The sequence below is a fragment of the Diabrotica undecimpunctata genome, chromosome 8, assembly GCF_040954645.1.
Source record: "Diabrotica undecimpunctata isolate CICGRU chromosome 8, icDiaUnde3, whole genome shotgun sequence".
Classification (NCBI taxonomy): Eukaryota; Metazoa; Arthropoda; class Insecta; order Coleoptera; family Chrysomelidae; genus Diabrotica; species Diabrotica undecimpunctata.
In genome coordinates, this window is record NC_092810.1 from 125395022 (window position 1) to 125409646 (window position 14625).

At 29.4% G+C, this 14625-nt stretch overlaps 3 protein-coding genes across 3 annotated transcripts; 1 reads left to right on the forward strand and 2 right to left on the reverse strand.

The window, feature by feature from the left end:
• Window positions 1-425: 425 nt before the first annotated feature.
• dgt6 (dim gamma-tubulin 6) lies at window positions 426-1790 on the reverse strand. Its single transcript, XM_072541634.1, has one exon. The coding sequence runs from the start codon at window positions 1652-1654 to the stop codon at window positions 476-478; it is 1179 nt and encodes a 392-aa protein (XP_072397735.1). The 5' UTR covers window positions 1655-1790; the 3' UTR covers window positions 426-475.
• A 272-nt stretch (window positions 1791-2062) lies between these two features.
• hoip (NHP2-like protein 1 hoip) lies at window positions 2063-2761 on the forward strand. Its single transcript, XM_072540924.1, has 2 exons — window positions 2063-2250; window positions 2309-2761. Exons 1-2 carry the CDS (start codon window positions 2248-2250, stop codon window positions 2687-2689), a joined length of 384 nt encoding a protein of 127 aa, XP_072397025.1. The 5' UTR covers window positions 2063-2247; the 3' UTR covers window positions 2690-2761.
• A 2534-nt stretch (window positions 2762-5295) lies between these two features.
• On the reverse strand, window positions 5296-14439 carry LOC140447955 (damage-control phosphatase ARMT1-like). The gene is made up of 6 exons (XM_072540922.1): window positions 14071-14439; window positions 13906-14011; window positions 13441-13673; window positions 11517-11670; window positions 8961-9123; window positions 5296-6075 (listed from the first exon to the last, which is right to left on the reverse strand). Exons 1-6 carry the CDS (start codon window positions 14169-14171, stop codon window positions 5483-5485), a joined length of 1350 nt encoding a protein of 449 aa, XP_072397023.1. The 5' UTR covers window positions 14172-14439; the 3' UTR covers window positions 5296-5482.
• Between the last annotated feature and the right edge of the window lie 186 nt (window positions 14440-14625).

Genomic DNA, 14625 nt, shown 5'->3' on the forward strand with positions numbered 1-14625 from the left:
TATGACCCATCCACAAAAAAGGATTTAAATCAAAGTATGAGAATTAACAGGTGTATTGCTATTTTAGTTGAATCCTAGGTCTTAATCAGAATCACAAGAAGCATAGACAAATATAAGATAGGTGAATAGAGAGAATTCAAAAAAGGTAGATCTGTCATTGTCCAAATCTGTGTCAAACATTATGCAGAATAGTATGTATGAATAATTAAACATAAACCAAATCTTTATCTCTTGTTTTACTTGTGTTCATTGTTATTCATATCTCTTCTTTTTCTTGTATATCCCTCAATACTTTGCAGGTATTTAGTAAAAAATATATATATATATATATATATATATATATATATATATATATATATATATATATATATATATATATATATATACTTAATGTATATACAATAGGAGAGTTTTAAAATATACAATTTTAATGTAGATACGATTTATTAACAAAAATATAATAAAACTTATAATGCTAATATTCAGAAACTTCTAAAGGTTGTATACCTAAGTTATCTTCTGGAGATTCAGATTTATTATTTAGTAACTGAAGCTTAACATAATTCTCAATATATTTCAAATTCTTAAATAAACCTTTAACATGAGCATTTATCTGTTGAATGTCTGTATTAAACTCATTTGTTAAATCTAGATACTTTTCTGTAGTGCTCCGAATTTGTTCTGATCTTTCACTTATGAAACTATTATCTACAATAGGTAGTTCTAATGATTTGCTATTTAACAATGTCGCAACTGTAGTGAAAAATTCTGGTAAATTCAATTTTTGTTCTTTTTGGCAATTAGATGTTTTTTGTGAATTCACTGTATGGTGCAACACTAAATCATTACTCAACAAGTATTCATGAATAGATTTACAATCTTCTAATAAACTGTGAATATTTGAAAGTCTGTTCCAAAGTAAATTCAAAGAAACAATTTTGTCTTCGAGGCTGTTTATTGAAGGATACACAGTATATTTATTGAAAAATTCCTCTTCTGCTGTCAACTGAACCTTTTTTGCAGTAGAAATACTTTTATCCAAATCAGTTAAGCTTTTTACCAGTGAATCTGCAACATTCTTTTGTTTATTACAATCTTCTTGAAACTTCTCTAATGTTGTGTTAATTCTAAGTTTAACTTCAAAAGTAATTCTGTTTATACTATCAAACTTTGCTTTCATTAGAGTGGCATTTGTGCTCTGTATTGGACAATATAATAATAGGGCTCTACTATTATTCTGTAGATATTCAAATATAACTAGTTGTGATAATTTTAACATAAATTTTGTAAATTTGAATCCACCAGGTGAAATTAAATGCGAGGACATAATAGGAGGAATATTTGCATGTGTATAATGGATATTTAACTCATTAATATACTTTAATAATTCACTACGAAATTTGTTTTCTCCCTTAATATCGTAAGGACGCCATGACTTTAACTTCTCTTTTGTTAATTCCCGGTTCAAAGTATCCAACAAGTAGTAAACAATTTCATAAAAAGCTGCTTTGTTGTTTTTAACAAACATATCTTTCTTAAAAACTCTATTAAACTCTGAATTAGTTTCATACACTCGTGATAATAAATATAAATTATTATAAAGCTCTTCGTGAACCTTTGCTTCAATATATCTAAATGTTTTTACTTCTGACATATTGTAGAATAATGTAGAAGTGTTTAATAATATTTATAGTCCAATAACTGTGGGAGTATATGCTGTAACTGAGACCAATGTTTTGAATATGAATAATTTTTCAAACGTCTAAAATTTGAATTGATGAAATTTTTGAACAAATTGTCAACTTCAAGATATCAAAGACTTCTTCCTTTAACTTAAAGAGTACACAGTCCTTATGTGTGGGTGGCTGTATACAATGGTTTTAAAAAAAACAGTGAAGTGTGGAGCTTCATATATAATTACATTAGAATTTACACTTCATTAAGTGTTTACACTTCCTCTGTATAAAATACTGCTGGTTAATTCAAAGATTCATATTATTATTGAACCATTTGTATAGATAATCAGTTACGGTATATGTTAAAAAAGAAGAACACGTTCTACGATTTAAAAGAAACACGCTTTTCTTTAACCTAAAAATATTGTTTCTTTGGTTAGAGCGCGTTTGAACCACGTTTGTTTATTTTATATTCTCTAATCCTCAGTGAAGCGAAAAAGTCGCAGAGAGGACAGAGTTAACAGTTTTTGGTCATTATAGTATACAAAAGAATTGTCTCTACATCATCAGAATGGTAAGTAAATTAATATTCTCCAAACTAGTAACAGATCATTAATTATTACTATTATTAGGCAGAAGAGATCAATCCAAAAGCTTATCCATTGGCCGACGCTACATTAACAACTAAAATTTTAAATCTTGTCCAGCAAGCTATGAATTACAAGCAGTTGAGGAAAGGAGCTAATGAAGTTACAAAAACGCTTAATCGAGGTATAGCTGAATTCATAGTTATGGCAGCTGATGCAGAACCATTGGAAATCTTATTGCATTTACCCCTTTTATGTGAAGATAAAAATGTCCCATATGTTTTTATCAGATCTAAGCAAGCATTAGGAAGAGCATGTGGGGTTTCAAGATCTGTGATTGCATGCAGTGTTACAATTAATGAAGGTTCACAATTGAAACCTCAAATTCAGACGATCCAGCAGGAAATTGAACGCTTATTAGTATAAGTTTTGAGTACAAAAATATAAAATTAATTTTTATGTTTTCTACATTTTTTCTAAATATAAGATTTAAGAAATTATAGGTAGTTATGATTTATAAGTATAGAATAAGAGATTTCAAATTACAAAAGATATTCATTAATTAGACTTTTCAGATATCTACAGAAAATGTGCTTTCGTCTGAATTTTTAGAATTGTTAAAATAATTCAGCCTTAAAATTTACTGTTAATACTTGAAATTTTGGATGTAATATAGATATTTTTCTTTTATCTAATCCATATTTTGATATATTTTATTTGTTTTGATTGGAATAATTGTGTAATTGCTTTGTTACTAAGTAGTAGTCAGCTTCATTGTTTTTACAAAGAATCACTTATTATATCTGAAAGTAAATAAAATTCTCATTTCCATTGAATTCAAACTCACAACCAAGTTTTTATGCTCAATAAGCTTTGTTGGGCTCCTTGGTGGAAATAATTTACCACTCTTGCATGTTCCTTTAATCAATATGTCTGCTTAAACTTTATACTTCTTATTTCACACAAATTATGTAGTGATCTTTCTCAATAAATTTGTTTTTTAAGTTCAATCTGCAAAAAATGGTAAACTCTATTGCAAATGCTATGCAATAGTTATTTTTACCCAATTCCTGTTTGTGATGTTTATTTTGGGATATTTTAGAATAAAAAACACCAGGTTTCTTAACATTTATATAATCATGTAAAAGTAACAACCCAAAACATTTAAAATTGTAGTTTTATACAAAAGATCTATAGATAGCATATTAAAATTTATTGAGAGTTTGAGTAAACATAAGATATTAGTCTTTTCAATTTGTATGATAATGATAATGAATTTAATAAATTCTTTAAAGTATTTATTATAAAAGATTTAAAGTTATGCCAAATGTATTTAACGATGTGCTAAATTTAAAAGGTAAACTTATAGAAACTACTAAGAGATTAGTAGAAGTTGTCTTTGTACAGTGAACTTACTCTTACAATTTTTTATTTTTAGTTATTTTGAATTGTAAAAAGGACATTCCATTAAAATGCAGTTTGTTTCTAGGTTCATTCAAGAAAAAGGAGTGATATAAAATACAGGGTGATGCATTGAAAATACTGAACAAATAATGAATTTGTGTTTTTACTTACTGTTTATTAGATTTAAAGAGTATTAGAGAAATAAATCATTTTTATGAATTTTGACAATCATATAAAAACCATGATATTGAAACTTGTTGTGATTTTCATTGAAATTTGGTTATAACTTTTTAAATACTCTGTATAACACAAAACAACTTTGTATTCTTGAAAAGAGGAAGTGAAGGTTTTGAATTTAAAATAAAATACAGGGTGCTTCATTTAAAAAGCTATCTTTAACACTGAGTAAGGTAATTTGATACAAACCAATTTTAATTGTAACTTTTGTAGACTTAACTTGAATCATTTAATGATTACAGCGAATTCAGTACAATCCTAAGTATGTTAGCTATGCTTGTGCAAGCCATTTATTTTATTTGGGGTTATATTCTAAGGTAGATTCTTAGTGTATTCTTGGGTTGGTTAGTAATTGATAGTCATATATTTGCAAGATTATTTATAAAAAAACTAAAAGGCAAGTGCTTTCAATAAAAATATTTTGTAATTGTTTGATACATAAATAGATGAATATGATATTTAGATTTAGATTGAACTAATAGTGAACAAAAACATGTGACTCAAGGTTATATGGTTTGTCACAAATTTGCATCAGTTGACAATGCGTTATATATAATCTGTTATTGTATATGGTTATAGATATACTGTAATAATAGATTTTATTTATTTCAAAATAACCTGTGTCAATCACTAAGGTTTTACACAGTTTGAACTAGAACAATTTTTTGGAATTACTCTTTACATGTCTGTATTTGGTCTTCCAAGGCCTTGCATGTTTTGGGCACATTAAATTCTAGTAACTCAGGTTACAGATGTAATAAGTAGGGATAGGTGGGAAGAAATAAAAAGACAACTTCATGTAAATGATAATACTGAAGTACCTGAACATACTCATCAAAATCGTGATAAATTATATAAAATTATACCACTATAGACAAACTATTAGAATCTTTCTTACAGATTCCCCAAGAGCAAATTCTCAGTGTTGACTAGCAGATGTCCCGTTCAAGGGACAATCAGGTTTAAAGCAATATCTTCCCAATAAAAGGGGTTACAAAATATTCATAATTTGTGATAGCAATGGACTTATACATGCTTTTGACATATTTACTGGTAAGATTGAGAAACATCCCAAATGTGGCTTGTGATCAGGGTAATGTGAATCTATATCTAAATAAACATTCAAATTGTTTTAAACAATTTAATACAGAACAATGAACAGAGATAAAACTAAATAGCACTATGGATTAAAAAACAGTATGTATTTTGATTAATAAATTCAAAGCTTTAATGACAATAGTATCAAATTTGCATCAATCCCCCTAAAATATCAAAATAACTTTTTTTTTTAACTTTTCATTATTATAACTTTTTGATTTTGCCATTTTTAATAACATAAGTGAATTTTAATTTTTTGATAAATTCTGGCATTAAGGGGTTCATGTAGTACAATGTTATGGAAGACCCTGCTTTTGTAAATATTTTTGGTATCTCCTAAAATAACAGATATAACAGACTTCGTCACAAAAGTTGATCACCCTGTATACATATCACAATAGGCTAAGAAAACATTTCATAAAATATTAATTCGAGCAATATATTATACATTTCATTAGACTTTTTACCTAACACTTGTAACTATTGAATAGCAACTTTGGTTTTTGAAAATTGTATAACTCCATATTCTCCACTGTGCATCCATTTGGGATCCTTTGCTTCGATTTCCTCCGCGATCCCATTAGGAATACCAACAACAATATCAGCTTTGATAGTTCGAATTATACACAACTTTGATGGGTGAAATGATTGTAAACCTGTCTCGACAGAAGTTGTTGGATCCCAGTTTTTTTCCCCAAACAATTTTCTATAATTCAAATCCCCTTTGAAAAATACTGCTTTAGCTTCCCCTAATTTCTTGTACAACTGTGGATCTATATCTGCCATGTAGGTAAAATCATATGGTAGTGTCCAAAAATTTGAAGCAACTATTGTCCATATTCCATCTTCAATATATTTGGACCACCTTTGTCCTAATACTTGTAGATTATCATTTTCGCTAGCTTTTAATTGGTTTATTGTCCAATGGAAATCATGCACCATGACATCTGATATGAACCAAGGTATAGTTTTTACGTACAATCGCATTGATTTTGCTAAACCTTTTGTTATTATGTAATCTGCTACACATAGGTCAGTAAATACTTCATAGCCAGAGTTATCAAAAACAATATCTGAAAAAAAAAAATATCAATTTAATCTCAGTCGAGTTAATTATATCCTTTAGCTACAGAACAATTAAATTATTACTATTAATCAATCACTAGTTCTTATACATGGTTGTCCACCCAAATATTTGGCAATATTCATTGTATTTTGTGAAAAGGCTTAAACAGTTCGATATTTATTCCAATGACATCAAACAATATAGACATACATGTCATTCGTTACCCTCTCCCTTTCAGTACAACAAAACCTTAATTTTAAATACAGAATAGAGTATGTGTGGCAAATCAATAGACAGGTATTTCACTGGAGAGAATTCAACCAACTTTTTCTTTTCTAACGGTTATTTTTAACTGTTAGTAAAATGAATACAGCCCTACGGATAACAGTCTGTAACAGTCTGGTAGCAGTTCATGGACACTTTACAAGAAGAGATCGGAAAAGTGAGACCAACACAAGAAATAATAATAGCAGGGGACTTAAATGGAATAACAGGGAAACGACAAAATGATAACACGATAGGCCGCTTTGGAGAAGATGTGACAAACGATAACGGAGAAAGACTAATTGACCTGTGCGAACTGAACAATCTGAAAATTACTAACGGCTTTTTCAGACATAAGGACATACATAAATACACGTATGTACAAACAACGAGAAACATCAGATCCATTATCGATTACATAATTGTCAGCAAAAGTAGTACTATCAAAATTAGAGATACACGAGTAAAGAGAGGAGCCGAATGTGGCACTGACCACCGATTAATAATTTCACAAATGAGGTTCCCCTACACGTTGAACACCAAACTAGAAGGAAGAAGGAACACGAAGAAGACCAAGTAGAAAATGAACAGAAAGAAGAAGAAATGAAGTTCAACATAAATTTACTTCAAGAGGAATCCATAAGGGACCTATACCAGAGAAAACTGGACCAGAAGTTACAGGATTTCGGTGTTAGAAACGTACGAGCACGTCAAACACAAAGTAAAAATAAACAAAGAACCCAATTCCCAGAAGACACACAGAAGTACAAAGAGAAAAACAGAAGTAAAACGAAGAAGGGCAAAAGAAAAGAATGAAGAATGGGAAGAAACATGTGCACAAATTGAACAATACATAGGAGGAACAAGGAATTCGGAATCCTGGAAAATACTGAAATCTTTAAGGAAGAATAACAACGAAAAGGTCCAAATACAATACATATCAGAAAAAGAGTGTGAAGACTACTATAAAGAACTACTCACAGAAAACCGCCCAGATTTCATAGAGACGGACACAGAACAGGAACAACAACAAAATCAGAATAACATTAATCGAAGTAAAGAATGCCATAAAGACTTTAAAGAACAAAAAATCAGGGGGACCAGGAGGAATCGTTAATGAACTAATTAAGTACGGAACGGACAAACTACACAGAATTATACACGAAATGTTCAGTAACGCTATAAACCTGAACGAAATACCAGATGAATGGTCCAAAGCATATATAACCTGGATATATAAAAAGGGAGATAAGAAGAAATGCGGGAACTACAGAGGCATCAGTGTGATAGCATGTATAGGCAGGTTATATGGAAAAATACTGAAAGAAAAACTGGAAAAATCTATCTCAAATAAAATCGGAGATCAGGCGGGGTTCACGGCAGGAAGATCTTGTATAGACCACATAGATACACTCCAACAATTAATTGAAAAAAAAAATAGACCAGTACATATGGCATTCATAGATTTAAAAAAGGCATATGACACGGTCCCCAGAAAACAACTATGGGACACGATGAAGGAAATCGGAATAACTTACGAGGTTAATAGAAGCCATAAAAAACCTTTACAACAACAACAAGGTAAGAGTTAAAACCAGCAATAAATACTCCAAAGAATTTAAGACCACAAAAGGCTTATTGCAGGGATGCTTTACATCTCCGAAACTGTTTAAGATATTCCTCGAACAAATATTAAAACCATGGAAAAGGAAATGTGAAGGGATGGGAATACCAATCCGGGACAACTTCTTGTACACATTAAGCTTTGCAGATGACCAAGTGGTAACGGCTCAAGATGAAGAAGATCTGTGCTATATGCTCCGAAAATTAGAAAAGGGATACACAAAAAATGGACTGGAAATAAATCTAGAAAAGACCGAATATTTAACAACAGAGCAAGAGCCAGTGAGAAACTTGGTAATGGACGATAATAGGGAAATTAACGGCACTGACAAATTCAAATATTTAGGATTCATACTCTCAAAAAATGGAACACCGAGCAAGAGATAACCAGCAGATTAGTACAGACAAGAACATGTATTAAACAAATGAACGGGGTACTGTGGGATAGACAGATTACCAGAAGTACAAAGAAGAGAATTATAAACGAAACAGGTACAAAGTCACAGCAACTAAAATGGAGTTCATGAGAAGAAGCTGCAGAGTGACAAAAATGGATCGCATCAGAAATGAGGAGGTAAAACGAAGAATGGCAGTAGAACAAGACATACTCAGCTACATCGAAGAAAAACGTTTAATTTGGTATGGACATGTGAGAAGAACAGATCATACAAGGTGGATAGCATAGATTTCAGATTGAAGCCCAATAGGAAGGACGAAAAGAGGTAGACCCCGAAGATCATGGAGGGATGAAGTGGACGAGGCCATGGAAAGACGAGACCTTAGAGATGGAGAATGGCAGAACAGAAAGGACTAGAGACGTTGGCTGAAAGAAGGAAAGCGACGACAGCTGTAAAAATCCTTATATAGATAGAGATAGATAGTAAAATGTAAATATTAACCCAATGCCTGGTAACCTTCAAATTGTATATAACAGTATATAACAATTTATTTTCTTCAAGGTATAAATTCTGTAAAACAGAAAAATGTAAGTACACTGTAACTCACCTATAATATCAGAACTTTTATCTGTCGATATGGCTTCCCAAATTTGTTTGGAATGGTCACACAAAATATAAGGATCTAAAGCAGCAGTATCAAAAAGCGATGACATATCACTTGCTTTTCCTAATGATAAAGACAAATCACATTTGTTTCCCCATAAATTGAGCTGAAATTAATTAGATTAAATTAATAATAGTCTTAATTCTTATAAAGTCTTAATAATAATATACAATATTGCTATTCTTGGACCTTAATGTGTAATAAGAAGATAGGGCTTTGAAGAGGCTACATTTATTTCCTTTGTCAAGCTGATTGATGCACAGCTATATTAAGAAAGATACAGGGTGTTAAAGTGGAAATTTAAAATTTTATTTTTCGCTATAACTTTTACGTTTGTAAATATTTTTGGACAAAATTTTATAATTGGATGCTTTTAAGTAGGATAAATTATAATTTTATACATACTTTAATGTAACCGATAGAGGGCGCCACATGTGTGGCATAGATTTGCGCTTAACTTTTTTGCTCTTTAAGTTAACTATATTTTTGTTAAAAAATAGTAAAGATACATTATTTTTACAAAGGAAAGGTATACTTGTTAGTAAACTCAAAATTTAACTGTTTTCGAGATAATCGCATTTTATATGTCAGCTGCATAATAATTCTTAGTTGTGATATTTGTGCGGTAAAGCACTGAATACCTGTAGATAAGCATAATTCATAGTTTATTCTTATTAAAACAACTCAAAGATAATAATGTAACATTACAAAATTTTTATTATGGCTGCTAAATGTCTTATTGGAAAAAATATTCTTCATCTTCTTCTTTAGGTGCCGTGTCCGTATTCAGACGTTGGCCGTCATCATGTTTACAATTTCCCTTTTCTATCGCTTCTTAAGTTTCTATACCTACTGGCGTTGTATTACTTTTTCCCTATTGTAAAATGCTGGAAACCCAAAATATGTGGTTTATGTAAGATGGTACACCACCACATTCTAGAGAGAAGGCAGTGAGAATATACTTAAATATAATTTTTCTGAACATTGGATTGGTCGTGGCAATCATATTCCTTGGCAATGTGGTGAGATATTGATATAAATATTTAATTTTTTATTAGGACAATTAGAAACTAAAGCACAGGTATTGAATAACAACATATGTGTCTTGTTTCATAATACTTTTCCTACAAATCCAACCTTAAAGACTCAGCATTTTTACAAAAACATCATTGTTGGCCTAATAACCGATATTGTTATAAATATAGTAAACACACAGGCAATTTAGTTTAGCATATTATTAGTTCGTTAGTTATTCATAATAGTCCATTTGTTCAAGATGTAATTATAGTTACTCGTAAGCTGTAACGTAATCATATAAATAAGTAATGTCATCAATATATTATTCTGTGTGTATAAAAGTAACCAATGAATGAGACATTATAGTTTAATACATTATTTAACCTCTGCGACAAATAAGATATAGTTCCATAATATACCATAATATTTGGATTAGTATCCAAAAGAATATATCCATCCATTATACATTATAGCCACCACATAGCCCAGAATTTAATCCGCTTGATTTTGGTGTATGGGGCGTATTAAAACAACGTGTCTATAAGAGACGATCTTTTATGGAATATATTGACAAATGAATTAAAGAAAATGGTGGATATATCGAACACTTACTTTGACAAAAAGTTATGTTATTTAGTTTAACTATTTCTTAATTTGGTTTATAAAATGTAAAATGTTTGATGTAAAATCCTATTATTCTGTTTTTTGTCAAATCCTATTATTAATTATCCTGCTGATATATTTATTTTATTTAATATTTCGTTAACAATTAACTTTAGTTAAAGGTATTTAATACCAACATTTATTTTATTAATGTTTGTCTATTTTTTCCTTCGTTGCCTGGAGTAATTGCCTTAAATCAGAACTATGCAGCAGATTTGTAAAATGCAATTATCTCGAAAACCGTTGAGTTTTGGATTTATTGACAGGTATACCTTTTTTTTGTTAAAATAATTTATCTTTAATATTTTTTGTCACAAATACAGGTAACTCAAAGAGCAAAAAAGTTAAGCGCAAATTGATGCCACATATGTGGCGCCCTCTATCAGCTACATCAAAGTGTGCATAAAATTATAATTTCTTATATTTAAAAGTACCCAGTTGTAAATTTTTATGCATAAATGTTTACAAACATGAAAGTTATAGCGAAAAATAAAATTTTAATTTTGCACTTTAACACCCTGTATCTTTCTTAATATCAACATTTTATTAAAGCAATTTGGCTTAAATCGTAATATTTTAAAGTGTAGAATCTACTGTTTCTTTTTGTACAATTACTTAAGGACCACCCTGTATAATTGCTTATAAGGTGCCTACTAAAGCTTTTACAAATATTTTCGAATTAATTAAATGTGTTTGCATTAGTTTTAAACAAAATATGGAATAAATACTTATTTATGACTTCAGCAATTTTGAAACTGTAATAATAATAAATCAAAGAATGGAGATAAAAATTAAGAATAGAGAAAATTTATTACTTACTTTTAACATGTTAATAAATTCATTTTGGTCTGCTGGGTTTTGGTTGTTAAGAACATGTATGACATATTCACTCATATTTTCTATTAATTGAATGGCTCCTGTGTATGCATCTTGCTTCTGATGTTCAAAATAATCATAATCCTTAAGATGGGGTCTAAAATTTCAAAATATATGTGTGATTGAAGATTAAGGGAGTGTGTAACAAAAATGTAATTGTAAGATAAGTAAGCCATGCAAAAAAGTGATCAATTGGAAGAGAAAAGTTTTAAGATGTTATATACTATAAAAAGGCGTATTTTGACACATTTAAAAGTATAACAAATATGAAAAAGCAATATTTACTCTACACAAAACAAAGTTCTAGTTAAATCTACAATCATAGAAACTATAGGAAATATTTGTGACTGCCTTCTTATGGTCCTCTTCTGTGTTGAGTCTTGTTCCCACTGAGTATATACTGGATTTTGCATGTTGTGTAGGACATAATGCTGTTGGGTTGAGATTTAAACCATTCACAAATTTTTTGGATACATTGAATTCAGTACATTTAACTGTTTCTGCAGTTTCCTTTGATTTTTGTTTGTCATCAATATAATAATATATGGCCAGTTCTCCGTGATTGGGAATCTTGTAGTATATAGTGTGTTAAATTAATGGAGGTATAGTATTTTTCATATAAAAATGCATACACGTCACAATTTATATAAAGTGACGTCACTTATATTTAAAATTTCCAGAATGTCAACATTAGAGTTCAAATTTTCCTAACACAGCTAGTAATACGAAACCCATACGGAACTGCTCGATCTTTCATAGGCGTCAACATGGTATAATAATCAGAAAAATGTAATCGTCATTATATTGGGAATTTTAGAATTATATTAATTAAATAACCAAAAATATTTGTTATTATTAATAATATAAATTTTATGAAATAACTCTTTAAGTCTAATATTCCACAAAATAATAATTTTAATTAAATATATTAGACAATTGTACTCAACTGGTATGAGAATACTTCAAATTTTTTGACAGTTCAGCGTATGGTAAAATTGTTTAAAGTGTTGCCGCTTTTTTAGAGTAAGAATTTTGTTTATGTTTTCATTTCTTACACAATTTGATCATAATAATATATTATATATTAATAAATTGTATTTATAAATACATATTAAATTTAGATTAATAGCATTAAAAACTAATTATTGTTGTGTATTCTGATTGTGCTATGCCAAAACAACTAAACAATCTGTAGAAAGCTGATAGGCTTTCATATAAGATAGATTATTTTGAACAAGAAATAATGGTGGGACATTTTTATTATTAATGCTCTAAAAGTGGTAAGTTTAAAATTTAGAATATATAATTTTGTATTAAAATGTTTTCTTATGTAAGTGTGTTGGAGTAATCTTAAAACTAAGTATATTTACTGTTAATATAATAGTTTGACAAATAGTTGACATTTTAAAAATTCCTCACTTACTAACTATTCTGATGTTTTGGCAACACTGTGGGGTTCTGACATCATAAATCTTAAATGACATTCACGCATTTTTATATGAAAGATACTATATCATGGCAGAATGTTCTCTAGAAGTGAAAGCCATTGTGTTGGAATGGTTTTAATTACTTGAGCAATTTACAAGAAGAGCTTCTCAGGGCTCTTTCATTAAAAATATTGGTGAAACAGAACGGAAAAAAAAGAGGAGCGAATGAACTGTTGGGTACTACTTTATCTCCAAACATATGACAGCTGCATATATTGAAAATGGACAGTCACAATTTCTAGAAATTTACCATCAATATGAGGTGTACTGCATACACTTAATTGCGATTAAAATAAAAACCTATGTATACCAAGCATTGCAAATATAACACAAGGAAAATTTAGACGTAAGAAACGATGAAATTTAGATGTTTATCATACTTTGTTTCAAATATCTGTTTTATCCTTCTATACATGTAACATTCTGTTAACAGCCAGATAGTATGAAAATGAGTAGTATGTCCTTCAGCAACACTTTGCTTCTTAATGTATTCATTATAAATGTTTACATCTGGAGCATTGCCAATTAATAATTTTAATGGTTTATTCGTTTGGACCTCATATTTGAACTCTGATATTTCTCCTATAATTGTTTTCAACTCATCTACAGCTTCCTAAAATATAGAAAACTTAAGTACTAATATTTAACAAGCTATTCACAATTTGAATTAAAAATTAACAATGGGATATGCCACTTAATTATTAAATAGGTTTAGTATTTTTTTAAAAATTTTATGTGTGCCTTGCATTTTACTACTTATTCAGTTAAATATACATACTAATTAATTCTTCTAGTTTCACGACAACTCATTTATTACAAGACAAAACGCGTAAAGTTTAACTTACATTTCCATATTTTTCTTTAATTTCTGCTTTATGTCTTACTAAATTGTCTATTAGGTTTGTTAAGATCACTGGCATTCGATGTTTAACCGTGTAGAACGCAAAACTCCTGAAAAATAATATATTTATTTAAACTTACTCAATATCAAAAGAAATACAAAATCTTACCTCTTATAAAATGCGGAAAGATATACATTTCTTGGAGTTTTCAAATCCAAACTACAGTTTGAACCGCAATCGCAGGTTTTAACTGGCAAATTGTCAGACATATTCAATAAAAATTTCTAACGTACGTTAAAACCTTAAACTCTAATAATATCTACGAATATCATGACCTCTAACTGTTAAAAGATAAGAAATAATTTTTGAAAATCATTTTTTAATCTTTTAGGTTATCGTAATTTGTAAAATTATTAAATTACGAAATGCAGGGCCTATTTCTATTAAGCTGTACAGTGAATACTACCATATTTTTTGCTGGATGACCATATATCATTATAACAGAATATAAACAATTTTTATTTATTCTGTGGCCAAGGAGATGAGACTTAGAGTTAGAGTAGACCCTAGAGTAGGGAATTTTACATTGTCGTGTAAAATTCCCTACACTAAGGATATAGATATTCCTATTATAAAAAAAGAAAAGACCTTACGGTCCTTCAGGTCAAAAGACTTCAAAAAGAAAAAAGAACACTTTTGACCTTATGATAATGACATTGACAC